This window comes from Pistacia vera, unplaced genomic scaffold (assembly GCF_008641045.1).
Source record: "Pistacia vera cultivar Batoury unplaced genomic scaffold, PisVer_v2 Contig548, whole genome shotgun sequence".
NCBI lineage: Eukaryota > Viridiplantae > Streptophyta > Magnoliopsida > Sapindales > Anacardiaceae > Pistacia > Pistacia vera.
The window spans coordinates 604049-618071 of record NW_022196388.1 but is presented as its reverse complement, the minus strand read 5'-3'; the positions used below and the strand labels follow the sequence as shown (position 1 = coordinate 618071).

General features: G+C 35.0%; 1 protein-coding gene and 1 pseudogene across 1 annotated transcript; both read left to right on the top strand.

The window, feature by feature from the left end:
* Positions 1–7429: 7429 nt before the first annotated feature.
* LOC116107787 lies at positions 7430–8776 on the top strand (annotated as a pseudogene).
* A 1514-nt stretch (positions 8777–10290) lies between these two features.
* LOC116107767 (glucan 1,3-beta-glucosidase A-like) lies at positions 10291–12892 on the top strand. Its single transcript, XM_031394063.1, has 8 exons — positions 10291–10597; positions 10699–10818; positions 10903–11103; positions 11224–11385; positions 11487–11653; positions 11757–11906; positions 11979–12328; positions 12431–12892. Exons 1-8 carry the CDS (start codon positions 10340–10342, stop codon positions 12637–12639), a joined length of 1617 nt encoding a protein of 538 aa, XP_031249923.1. The 5' UTR covers positions 10291–10339; the 3' UTR covers positions 12640–12892.
* Positions 12893–14023: the final 1131 nt, after the last annotated feature.

The following is a 14023-nucleotide window of genomic DNA, read 5'->3' as shown; positions in this document are numbered from 1 at the left end:
GATTAAGTTAGCCTCTGAATTTTAAACAGTAAAAGAAAGAAAAAGTTTGTACAATTTTACTCCTGTTCACCTAATTTACAGATTATGTTCAACAGAATTAATATCATTATAATACTGACTCACCTTTCTTGCTTATAAAATAAATAAATTTGCCTGTGATTATTATCACTCATTATAACAGAAAAATGTATCGCAAAAATTCTTATTCTTAAACTCAAGCTTAATAAAGAATTAATAATTCAAAGACCCCGAAAACGTCGGTGTTGGCCTATTAATACTTCATCGACAATTTCAACAAATTCTCTCTCTTTAATGTTTGACTAAAACACTGACATGGTGGAAACTGGAAATTTCCATGAATTTGCTGTACAATTCGTATTTCCTTTGTAGAACAACTTTAAAGACCGTCAATTAATGCTCGACAGAATTTGAATAACAATACAAATCAGGACTAATTAAGCTGAATGCCTTGCTTCACACGCATGGCTTACAAAGATATATTGATTCTATGACAAGTTTGTTAAAGCCAATTATCAAGACTGTTACTTTAGATACAAGTAATTTCTAAGAACTCGCCCTCAGTTTCGATTATAAGAATGCCGGAATTGTTAGGAATCTCCGGTAACATATCCGAAGTTCGTTAGCTAAATTGCTACCGGATGTTCCATACTCTCCAGGAATGAAGTTGTAAGCAAGTAATCTGGGTTTTTTTTTTTTTATTGGGTGGGGGGAGATAGACTTAAAGTTTGGGTGAATGAAATGCAAATTGAGTAGCTGTTGACTTACCTGCAGTGGAGCATTCGAAGTCAAGACCACCAATTATTTTTTGACAGAATTGAAATTAATTAACACATTCTACTATTAACTCATCTTCCCCACACCTCTAGTGTCGGGTCGAGGATGGACAACATCTCATACCAACGGGGCGAGGATGGGCGAATCCCCAGAGGTTAGATTGGGGGACCCCAATCCTCAGCCCATCCACGTCCATCCGTACTATCATTGTTGCTTAAGTTAAACTAACTAAATGTTTATTATCAAGTGCAAAAGGATAGAGTGACAATATCAAGTTTTTCTTCCTCTAAAGGAAATTTACTTATAAAAGGAGAGAACGCGTGAATCAACAGCGGCGCCAGAATTTAAGTGAGAATAGACGAATTTCAAAAAGTGATTAATATGTAATTTTCAACATAGTGTTTTTTTCATACAATATTTACAATCGTTTTCGACATGTTTTAATCTTTGAAGATGACATTTCAAAAAGTATAATATATACCATTAGTCATATTTATTTATGAGTTTTTTTTTTTTTTTTTAAATTCAGGATGGCATTTGCCACCCACTGGACTAGTGCTAGCTCCACCACTGAATGGAAACTATATTTCTGTACCTATATCCGCTCAATCAACACCTAATATTTTCTATATATATATATATAGACAGCATTACAGAACTACTAACAAAATTTAAAATAATTTTTACCAGATAATTTAATAAAATCGTGTGCACGAAGTCTTTTAAATTTAGATGAGGACAAGAACCGGCTCCCTGTGTTTTTCCCAAAAAACAGGCAATGTAATGGTTGAAATGACATTCTTTTCAAGTGTAATTATTTAAGGCTCCTATATATATATATATATATGAATTACTACGGCTACTAGTCTCATTCTGATTTTGTGAAGAAGAGAATGGCTTACTACAGTACAGTTCTCTTATTGTTATACCTCTCTTGGGTTCTCTCTTTTCTCTTGTGTGTTCCCAGAATGATTTGCCCGTAAAGCTGCAGTATTGGGAACTGGCTTCTCATAGAGGATGGATGAAACCTTCTCTCTTTGATGGAATTCCCAACAAGGATCTTTGGTGTACATCCTTCCATTATGTTTACTTGTGTTCATATTGAGCCTGTTACATACATCCTGCATCGTTAGCAAAAACCAGTTTCAGTAATTTAGATCATTGAAGTGAGGAAAGGGTTAGCTTTTCTGTGTTTTTTAATATTTCCAGGGAAGATTCGGGAGATAATCCATCTTTACTTTTGGGCTGCCGACTTTGGTAGCTTTTGCCACACAATGCATTCAATAATAAGACAACATATATATTTAATTTTGATAGTGATATACTCCAACTTGGAAAATTATTTCCACATCTCAATAATTGTATTATGAAGATATTTCTGACTTTGTGAATATTATTTCTTATTTGATGTTTATTGGAATGGAACACAAGTGCAATTTATGTCCACACACAAAAAAATATCTATCTGCAGAAAATGGAGGTGGGAAAAACTTATTATCAACGGCAGCTCAGCATCTAGTTCAGAAACTTTCAGGGTTTGGTTCCATCACCACTAGAGCTAAATTTTATATTTTCTCCTATTATACCTGCTTCCTTTGCTTATGTGCAGTTGTGGAGTCAATGGGACATTTTTCAACTTGAATGTCCAATACAGTTTGTTGGATTGGAAAATGAAGGCCAGGAAGCAAACTAGTAGCATTTTCAACATCACCAAAGTCTTCAGAGATATTTCAGATAATAAGGAAGAAGATGATAAAATCGAGTTCACCTCCAACATCGAATGGGCAATTCTACAGGTACTACAGAAAAAATGAGATAGACATGTGAATTTATAATGTTATCTAATAATATATAGAAATATGTTTTCACAACTACATATGCCCATGATGGGTAGAAAATTGTTAAACGACGCACGGATGCCTATAGATAATGAATAATGCATGTTGGACATTTGCGCATTTTTTAAACATCAAAATCACAATGTGCTTGGCATGTTATAGATCCCTCCTTTTTTTTTTTTTTTGGTAATAATTGTCCTGATTATTAGCTTCTACAATATCAATAGGTGAATCAGATATATATTACGAGTTTTATATTTAATGTTGTATGTCTTGCAGGAAAATGGGATAAAAGTGATTATCAATTTGTACGTCCTCCAAGGCTCACAGAATGGTAATGACCACAGTGGGACAAGAGATGGTTACCAGGAATGGGGAGATTCCAACATTCAAGATATTGTGTTTGTCATAAACTTACTTGCTGCAAGGTTAACGCAATCGATTTCTAGAGATCATTCTATTAATGTTATACTCTTGTTTTGATGTCAATCTAACGGTTGTTGATGAACAGGTATGCTAATCAATCAAGTCTGGCACCAGGAATCACTCTAGATACTTTTGAAAAAGTATTACAAAACTGGTTATAATGCTGTGAGAAAATAAACCTCAAGTGCTTATGTGATCCTCTCCAATCGTTTTTGATTTCCGGTTGATCTGAAAGAGCTCCTCCCGCTTGCAAACGGGGCTAGTGGAATTGCCATTGATGTGCATTACTACAACCTCTACTCGGACACGTTTAACAACTTCGACGTGCAGCAGAAGATCGATTATATCTATAATCAACGAGCTTCTAGTATAAATTCTATCACCCCATCTAATGGTCTTCTAATTTTCATCGGTAAGCACAACGATAGTTTAAGCCTTTATTTACTTAACATGTTATCGAAGTTGAAAGTAGTCGAGTTTTGCAGGCGAATGGACTTGTGAATGGGGGCGTACAAGGAGCATCGATGGCTGATTTAAGAGAGATTTTGCAGGGCTCTAATAGATGTTTATGGCCGTGCCAGATTTGGATGGAGGTGTTGGGCTTATAAATGTGTGTATAATCACTGGAGCCTCGAGTGGACGATTGAAAACAATTATATAAAACTCAACCCATTGTCCGCCTTGGCCCAATGGAATTATAATCCCAAATATTTAGGCCTGCAACTTTAAAATTACCTTAATATATATCTCCAAATAAAGGTCAAATCAATTCATAAATTACAGAAAGAAAAAAGAGCGAAATTAAAGGACACAGAGAGCTGGTCTCATTTACAGTGTCTTCTCAGATTGTTTCAATAAATAAATCTGTGCAACATTGATAAATTAAAAATTAAATTAACTTTGAAGCTGAAAATATAATAAAGGAAGTTTAATATCTACAGTTGGATTTTGTTCAAGTAATTGGGCTAAATAAAATGGGCCAAGGCCCAGTGATGAAGTAAGCCCATGATGAGTAAGAGAATTTCAAAGTGAGAGAGAAAAAAACAATGTCGTTCCTAAGATTTAGCCTAATACCCTTTCGTCTTATAGAAATTTTTAATAATATTTTGGTCCCTATCATTTAGAGATGGGCATTTCGCCCGCCTTGAATGGGATCCACCCTGGCCCGACTCGATTGGGGCAGGAATTCCCCGAATTTCACAGGTGATGAGTTGGAATGGACAGAAAAAATCCTCGCATCTGGGGACATGCTGGGTATGGGGGTCAGTTTGCCCCGACAAGGACTTAACCTGCCCCGCCCCCAAAAGCCCCATAAAACTTTGACCCGTGTCGTTCTTGATCGCCCCTTGAAAACCTCAACCCATCCCAACTCGCCCCGAAATTTAATTTTGATATTCTATATAATATTTTAAAATTTAGTCAATTAATTCAATACTAAATAATTTCTTGATAATCTAATCACATTGTAATTAATTAATTAATTACAATTTAGTAAATAATTAATTATTTGCAATTTGTAAATTTATTGCACTATTACATAAATTAAGGTAATTGAGTTTCTCTTTTAAGTAAATTATCTAAACTTTGGGAACATTTTAGGAAAAATTAATATTAGAAAAATTAATATCAAATTGCACAAATTATGTTATCTTTCTAATCAATTAATTATTCATTAACATTGTTTTATTGTACACAAATTCTATTATCATGTCTTTCTAATCAATTAATTAGTCATAAACTTTATTAACATTGTTTTATTTTTATTCAATGGTTCACTAAGACTTGATGCAATGATGTATGGTGTATCAATCTTGATTTTTATTTTTATTAATTAGTCATAAATTACATTAATAGTTTTTGATTCTTTAAACCTTTTTCATTAAAAAAATAATTAAATCAAATAATTGATTGTGATTGATGAGTTATCAAATATCAATCTTGATATTTAATTTTGATATTCTATATAATATTTTAATATTTAGTCAATTAATTCAATACAATTTAATTACTTAATAATCTAATCACATTGTATCTTTCAAAAACTAGTTAATATATTCAAAAAAACAACATTAAAAGAAAAACAACCAATCCCAAAAATAAAATGTATACTTAGAAATGAACTAAATATACATTTATTTTCATATCAAAATTTTATTCATATATTTCAATGAGGTTTTATTTTATTGTCTAGATTCATTACTAAAGAATTATATAAAATCAATATTAAAAAAAAAAAGTTAAAAATAATTCATATAAGTTATTTGGGAAAAATTTCCCGTTGAGATTCTTGTGGGGGGAAATCCCCATGGGGATTAATACTCAATATTCCCCAACCTCTAGGTCGGGGTCGAGGATGGACAACATCTCATTACCAACGGGGCGAGGATGGGCGAATCCCCAAGGAGTTAGATGTGGGGACCCCAATCCTCAGCCCAATCCACGTCCATCCGTACTATCATTAATGTTGCTTAAGTTAAACTTAACTAATGAAATTGTTATTATCAAGGTGCAAAAAGGATGAGAGTGACAATATCAAGTTTTTCTTCCTCTAAAGGAAATTTACTTATAAAAGGAGAGAACGCGTGAATCAACAGCGGCGCCAGGAATTTAAGTGAGAATAGACGAATTTGATCAAACAAGTGATTAAATAGTAATTTTCAACATAGTGTTATTTTCATACAATATAATTACAATCGTTTTCGACATGTTTTATGCTTTGAAGATGACATTTCAAAAGTGATAATATTACATTATCAATATTTATTTATGATGTTTTTTTTTTTTTTTTAAATTCAGGGTGGCATTTGCCCACCCTGGACTAGTGCTAGCTCCCACTGAATGGAACTATATTTCTGTACCTATATCCGCTCAATCAACACCTAATATTTTTCTATATATATATTTATATATAGAACAGCGGTACAGACTACTAACAAATTTAAATAAATAAATTTTACCAGATAATTTAATAATAATCGTGTGGCACGAAGTCTTTTAAAGTTTAGATGAGGACAAGAACCGGCTCCCTGTGTTTTTCCCCAAAAACACGGCAAGTAATGGGTTGAAATGACATTCTTTTCAAGTGTAATTATTTAAGGCTCCTATATATTATATATATATAGAGAATTACTACTAGGCTACTAGTACTCATTCTGATTTTGTGAAGAAGAGAATGGCTTCTACAGTACAGTTTCTTATTGTATTACCTCTCTTGGGTTCTCTCTTTTTCTCTTGTGTGTCCCAGAATGATTTGCCCGTAAAAGCTGCAAGTATTGGGAATGGCTTCATGAGGGATGGATGAAACCTTCTCTCTTTGATGGAATTCCCAACAAGGATCTTTGGTTAGTACAATCCTCCATTATTGTACTGTGTTCATATTGAGCCTGTTACATTACATCTGCATGTTAGCAAAAACCAGTTTCCAGTAATTTAGATCATTGAAGTGAGGAAAGGGTTAGCTTTTCTGTGTTTTTTAATATTTCCTCAGGGAAGATTCGGAGATAATCCATCTTTACTTTTTGGCTGCCGACTTTAGGTGCTTTTGCCACACAATGCATTCAATAATAAGACAAATATATATTTAATTTTGATAGTGATATATCTCAACTTGGAAAATTATTTCCACATCAATAATTGTATTGAAGATATTTCTGACTTTGTGAATATTACTTCTTATTTGATGTTTTTGAGGATGGAACACAAGTGCAATTTATGTCCACACAGCAAAAAAATATCTATCTGCAGAAAATGGAGGTGGGAAAAACTTGATTATCAACGGCAGCTCAGCATCTAGTTCAGAAACTTTCAGGGTTTGGTTCCATCACCAGGCTAGAGCTAAAGTTTATAATTTTCTCCTATTAATACCTGCTTCCTTGTGTTATTGTGCAGTGTGGGAGAATCAATGAGACATTTTTCAACTTGAGAGTGTCCAATAAGCAGTTTGTTGGATTGGAAAATGAAGGCCAGGGAAGCAAACTAGTAGCAGTTTCAACATCACCAAGTCTTCAGAGATATTTCAGATAATAAGGAAAGAAGATGATAAATCGAGTTCACCTCCAAGCATCGAATGGGCAATTTCTAACAGTACTACAAGAAAAATGAGATTAGACATGTGAATTTCTATAATGTGTATCTATAATGAATATTATGATATGTTACAACAACTAACATATGCACATGATGGAGTAGAAAATTGTTAAACGACGCACGGATGCCCTATAAGATAATGAATATGCATGTTATGGAATTTGCGCATTTTTTAAACATCAAAATCACAATGTGCTTGGCATGTTATAGTCCCTCTTTTTTTTTTTTTTTTGGTATAAAATTGTCCTGATTATTAGTTCTACAATATCAATAGGTGAAATCAGATGCAGACCTTATGCAGATGGCAATGGCTCAAGTGGGATGATGATGATCCATCTGTCTTCACCATGATAATTGGCAGTGGCTTACAAGGTGAATACCAACTACAAATGGTTAGGCCCAGATAAAGCTCCTCAAATCATGAAGGTAAGAGTTAAATAATTTAAAACACAGAATAGTATTGAAAAACGAAAAAACTTTGATTAGAAATTTAGGATTCATATTCATCTACGTTTAATTTAGGATCATTGGAACACTTACACACCGAGGAGGATTTCAATTCATGTCACAAAATGGCATCAATGCTGTTAGAATCCCAATTGGGTGGTGGATTTGTACGATCCAAATCCTCCAAAGCCTTTTGTTGGAGGCATTGGAGGCGTTGGACAATGCTTTCAAATGGAGGAGTAAGTACACACGTCAATCTCTCTAGTAACCTCCCTCTATTAAATCTCCTATGTACATACAGACAAATACACAGATATCCGCGCATGAATTTTTTTCTTAATTACTAACCGAAGTATTAACTATTTCTCCCATTTATGCAACTGAGGAAATACAAGTTAAAGGGGATTGTGGATTTGATGGGCTGCGAGTTTCCCAAAATGGTTGCTCACAGCGCATCAAGAGATGGCTTTCAGGAATGGGGTAGCTCCGACATACAGGAGACTGTGGATATCCAGATTTTCTTGCTAAAGGTCTCATGAAACTAATGTGCTTGTTCTCGCTTCGCTTCGTCGTTTCATTTTCTTTTTTCTTTGTTTCTGAAATCTAATGCATATTGTCACTGTGCAATTGCAGATAGTAACACCAAGTCTTTTGGCTATTGAGTTGATGAATGAGCCCGTTCACCTGGTACAATTTGGATGACCTTAAGAAATTTTACCAAGAGAGGTTATGATGCTGTCAGGAAATACACCAAAGATGTATGTGATCTTTTCTAATCGCTTGGGAGGTGACTTAAAGGAGCTGATCTCATTTTCAAACAGCTTCAGTCTTGTAGTCATTGACATCCATATGTACCCCTTCTGGATGGGATTCGACAACATGACTGTGCAGCAAAACATTGATTCATTTATATCGAGGTTCAGTATCAAATCTGTCTCCGACCAGGGCCCTCTAGTCTTTATTGGTAAGTTAAAGCTGAGATCCAACACTCCTGAATCGTTGTGCGAGCTAGACTCAAAACCGACAATATTTACAGTTGAATGACTCTGTTTTAGAATTTTATAACTCGACTTAGAAGAGGATTGTTATGTATTGGCGTGGGATTTGCAGGTGAATGGACAAATGAATGGGATGGAAAGAATGCATCAAAAGAGGATTACCAGAAATTTGCAAGGCAGAACTAGAAGTGTATGGGCGAGCCAGTTTTGGATGGGCATATTGGGCGATAAGTGTGACAAATTACTGGAGTCTCAAATGGATGATTGAGAACCGTTTATAATGCTATAGCTAGATCCTTCCTAGCCACACATCAAGAAGGCTGAATTTTTGGTCTTGATGTGCACTTGACATCTTTTTAGTTACATGCATATTTAATTGTTAGTTATAGTTTCTGTTATGATTATTGATTAAGTTAGCCTCTGAATTTTAAACCAGTAAAAGAAAGAAAAGTTGTACAATTTTTACTCTGTTCACTATTTACAGTTATGTTCACGAATTTTTTATTAATAGACTACCTTTCTGCTTATAAAAATAAATAAATTTGCTGTGATATTATCACTCATTATAACAGAAAAATGTATCGCAAAATTCGATTCTTAAACTCAAGCTTAATAAAGGAATTAATATTCAAAGACCCGAAAAGTCGGTGTTGCCTATAAACTTCATCGACAATTTCAACAAATTCTCTCTCTTAATTGACTAAAAACACTAGTGGAAACTGGAAATTTCCATGAATTTGCTGTACAATTGTATTCCTTGTAGAACAACTTAAAGACCGTCAATTATGCTGACAAATTTGAATAACAATACAAATCAGGACTAATTAAGCTGATGCCTGCTTCACAACATGGACAAAGATATATTGATTCTATGACAAGTTTGTTAAAGCCAATTATCAAGACTGTTACTTTAGATACAAGTAATTTCTAAGAACTCGCCCCAGTTTCGATTAAAGAATGCCGGAATTGTAGGAATCTCCGGTACATATCCGAAGTTCGTTAGCTAAATTGCTGCCGGATGTTCCAACTCTCAGGAATGAAGTTGAAGCAAGTAATCTGGGTTTTTTTTTTGGGTGGGGGGAGATAGACTTAAAGTTTGGGTGAATGAAATGCAAATTGAGTAGCTGTTGACTTACCTGCAGGGGAGCATTCGAAGTCAAGACCACCAATTATTTTGACAGAATTGAAATTAATTAACACATTCTACAAGTTGACCATTCATTGCAGCAGCCACGCCAATTACTTCCCTAAAAAGAACATTCACATTGTGAATTTCGTCTTATCTATGCTTTGTGTTAGAACAGTAAAGTTTGGGGGCTAGAGTAGACAATGGTCAAAACAGTTCCTTAATATGATAAGAGTTCCCGACTTTTAGTCCTACACGTTCAGTTGATTCGTTAAACCCTGAGGTTAACTCATAGTTGAACCATTAGACTTGTGATTTGCTTTCACAAGGTCTGCGTTTTACCTCCTCATGGGCAAATGCGAATTCAGAAATTTCATCGATGGAGGCAATAAATAAACAAAAAAAATTGTGGGGCAAAATATCGAAGTCTTATAGGAGGCAAAATGCAACTAAATATAAATATTAATACAATCTAAAGTTTTTAAAGTTTGAGTGGGGGCCATGGTCCCCACTCGTTATAAGTAAATCCGCCACTGTGGGCACTTAAATAACCAAATGTTATTTCCCCTCTCGAATATTTAGTTCGATGGCTTCTTTACTTTCAAACCCGGATTGGTAAAACAATGTCCTACATGACTCCCAAGTCCTCTATATATATCTCCCATAACTCTGTCTTCCTAAGCAAGAAAACTGAAATGGCTAAATGCAACTGTTACATAACTCTGCTCTTGCCTTTCTACCTTCTTTCTTGTGCTCCTTTTCTTTCACTTGCTCAAATTAATTTGCCACTTAAAGCTGTGAATCTGGGAAATTGGCTTATAGTAGAAGGCTGGTTGCAACCTTCTCTCTTTGATGAAATTCCCGTCAATAAAGATCTTTTGGTATAATGCAGAGCCACATTATCCAACCCTTAATGCTTTCATATTTATAAGTTTTAGTTCCTTCTTTGGACTTGTGAGAATTAGTCTATGTTTTGTTTCAGGATGGAACTCAAGTTCAACTTCTGTCTACAAAGCTGAACAAGTATCTCAGCCCAGAAAATGGGGGTGGAACCATTGTTGTAGCCAACCGAAGTTCGGCGTCTGGCTGGGAAACTTTCAGGGTCTGTCTTTGCAATCAAACATCAATAATCATCTTCCAACTCCAGTGTTTTTTTTACAGCAATTCTATGCTTGACATTATGCAGTTGTGGAGGATCACTGAGTCATCTTTCAAACTAAGAGTGTTCAACAAGCAATTTGTTGGACTGGAGAATCAAGGCCAAGGAAACACAATAGTAGCAGTTTCTACGAATCCAGAAGGAGATTCAGAAACTTTTGAGATTTTAAGGAACAGCGATAATCCGAACCGGGTTCAGTTTAAAGCCAGCAATGGACATTTTCTCCAGGTAATTCATCTTTTTCACAACTGAATTTAACTTTAAAACACATTTTTGTTCTGTTTTAAGCTATTGCTGTGCACACATTTATGTTCGTAAATTACTACTGTGGTTCGATGTTGTGAACAGGCACAGACAGAGACAGTGGTAACTGCAGATTATGATGGCTCAGGCTGGGAGGATGATAATCCATCTGTCTTCCAAATGAAGATTCTTAATGACAAATATTTAAAAGGAGAATTCCAGCTCACAAATGGTTATGGTCCAGATAAAGCCCCTCAAGTCATGCAAGTAGGAGTTCAAAATAACAATATCAACATCAAAATTATGAATAAGCAAGCAATTAAGTTGAGATAACAAAAAATGATGACCATTTGTGTGTTTTGTTTCAGAATCATTGGAACACTTACATCACCGAGGAGGATTTCAGTTTTATGTCAAATAATGGCCTGAATGCTGTCAGGATTCCTGTGGGATGGTGGATAAAGTCCGATACGCCGCCAAAGCCTTATGTTGGAGGCTCCTTGCAAGCCTTAGACAATGCTTTTACATGGGCAGAGTAAGTAGCAATCTAAGTCATTTTCCAGGCTAGTTATGATCCAAAGCAATTCTCTTTACGTTGCAGAAGACAGAAGTGATAATTTCTCTGCAAATAAATGCAGGAAATATGGAATGAAGGTAATTGTAGATTTACATGCAGTCCAAAGCTCACAAAATGGCTACGAACACAGTTCAACAAGAGATGGCTACCAGGAATGGGGAGAATCCAATGTACAAGAAACTGTGGATGTCATAGACTTCCTTGCATCAAGGTTTACTGAACACAATATTAATTCTTCATAAAAGTTCCATTGAATTTTAACTTAGAACTTGTTATTGAGCAGATATGCAAAGAATCCAAGTCTTGCAGCAATTGAGCTGATGAATGAGCCTCTTGCACCTGGTGTCAACTTAGACACCCTGAAGAAGTTTTATAGTGCAGGTTATGATGCTGTCAGGAAATACACTTCAACTGCTTATGTTATCTTTTCGAATCGCTTATCAGCCGATGCAACAGAGCTACTATCATTTGCAAGTGCATTTGATCGAGTTGTAATCGATGTTCATTACTACAACCTCTACACAGATTTGTTCACTAACATGAATGCACAACAGAACATTGATTTTATCTACAATCAAAGGTCTTCTGATCTCGGCACACTCAATTCAGACAATGGCCCTCTAACTTTTGTTGGTAAGTTAGAATCATTAGTGTATGCAGAATACACCGGTTAATTTTTGGCCATTTGTGACAATTAGCCGACACTGTTAAGCTGATAGCCTTATGATTTTGCAGGGGAATGGACTTGTGCTTGGAATGCAAATGGAGCATCAATGCAGGATTACCAGAACTTTGCCAAAGCTCAAGTCGATGTCTACGGACGCGCCACTTTTGGGTGGGCCTATTGGTCTTACAAACGTGCAGAATCAAATCCTGATACACAAAATCCTTGGAGCCTCAGGTGGATGATTGAAAATAATTATATAAACCTCAAAGGAGACTGAATTGCATAATTGCAGAATCTGCATTGCCTCCTAATTATGTATGAGCTTAGGGTGGTTTAGTGACTTCTTGCTTTAAGCCCTTAGCATTTAAGTTGTTATTTGCCTTTAGTACTTATCTTTTCTTTCTGCACTAGTGCTTGATTCTTCAGCTTTTCTTGGGTAATATTTGAAAATTAATAAACGAATCTGGGCTGCAGATTCTACCTTTGTAAGTGAGTTTGATGAACATATATGTTCAAGAATCAATGAATTTCCAAGCTTGTTATTTTGTTTCTCAAATTACAGCTACCAATTTTCACATCCCACGGGTGTACTCAGAATATATCAAAATATAGAGCGGGTTTGATCTGGCCCAAGGGCTGCGTGCTTTCAGAATTCAGACTCAAATCCATCATAATAGCCCAGTTTACACAAATTTGTTTTTCGGTTTCACGCAAGCTTCTTTCATCTAAAACTTATTTGAACAGAGATGAAGTGATTGATTGGATAATTCCAATTGTCTCCTAATAATTCATTAAAGGAATAATACCAATCTGACTATATAATTCTGAAAGGTTAATTCATTAAATAACTTATTTGAACAAGAGACAAAGTGCTCCTTGCTTGATAATTTGGTATACTGCATTTAGAAATTAAAGGAAGAATAGGAAGAAAAGGAAAAAGAGGTTTAGACCATTATTGATCTTTGAAGATTTATTTCCTTCTTTATTTTCCTTTATTCTTCAAAAATTTATTGATCTGTCCTTTCTGAAGTAACCCTTTTGCTTTCTTGTGAAAGAAATGGAAGAATCAAGCTCTCTTATCTTCTCCTTTTGCCAGCACATTTTAGTATAAATTTGTGGAAACTCTTATCCACATTGTGCCTAATTGGCCCTACCAAAATATACCATGCGTAAATGTAAACTTATTGACAATCAATTTCTTCTAGCCTTCTTGTGAGATTGATCGGATTTCCTTCTTATGACATGTTGGTTAGGCGTGTTCGCAGCTTGGCATCCTATCGTGGCGAAGACTAAGAGGTGGGTTCATCATATCAAAACGTGGATGCAGACTGATGGTTTAAAGAAATATATGTTGTGTATGAACTACTATGACTATAAATTAGCCTGATGGTAAATCATAGTTGTTAGTGTTGTATATGGTTTATATTTCTCTTAGTCTTGACTTATTATTGACTAACACTGACTCATTCGGGGGCTAAACTCAAATAGAGTAAGTTTTTATATTCTATTTTATTGTTTGACGTAGTTTCTTTATTGAAATGAACCAGGATAAACCGTGCGTCTTTTTTACTTTTTTGCTTTTATTGTTGTGTGTGTTTTGGTCATGGTTTCAACATTTAGTACAAACATAACGTTATTGGTAGCTTGGATGTCATTGTACA

Coding starts and splice junctions, on each gene's coding strand:
- LOC116107767 (XM_031394063.1), top strand. CDS start 10,340: ATGTCCTACATGACTCCCAAGTCCTCTATATATATCTCCCATAACTCT. Junction 11,104..11,223: donor GCAATGGACATTTTCTCCAG/GTAATTCATCTT, acceptor TGTTGTGAACAG/GCACAGACAGAGACAGTGGT. Junction 11,907..11,978: donor ATAGACTTCCTTGCATCAAG/GTTTACTGAACA, acceptor GTTATTGAGCAG/ATATGCAAAGAATCCAAGTC.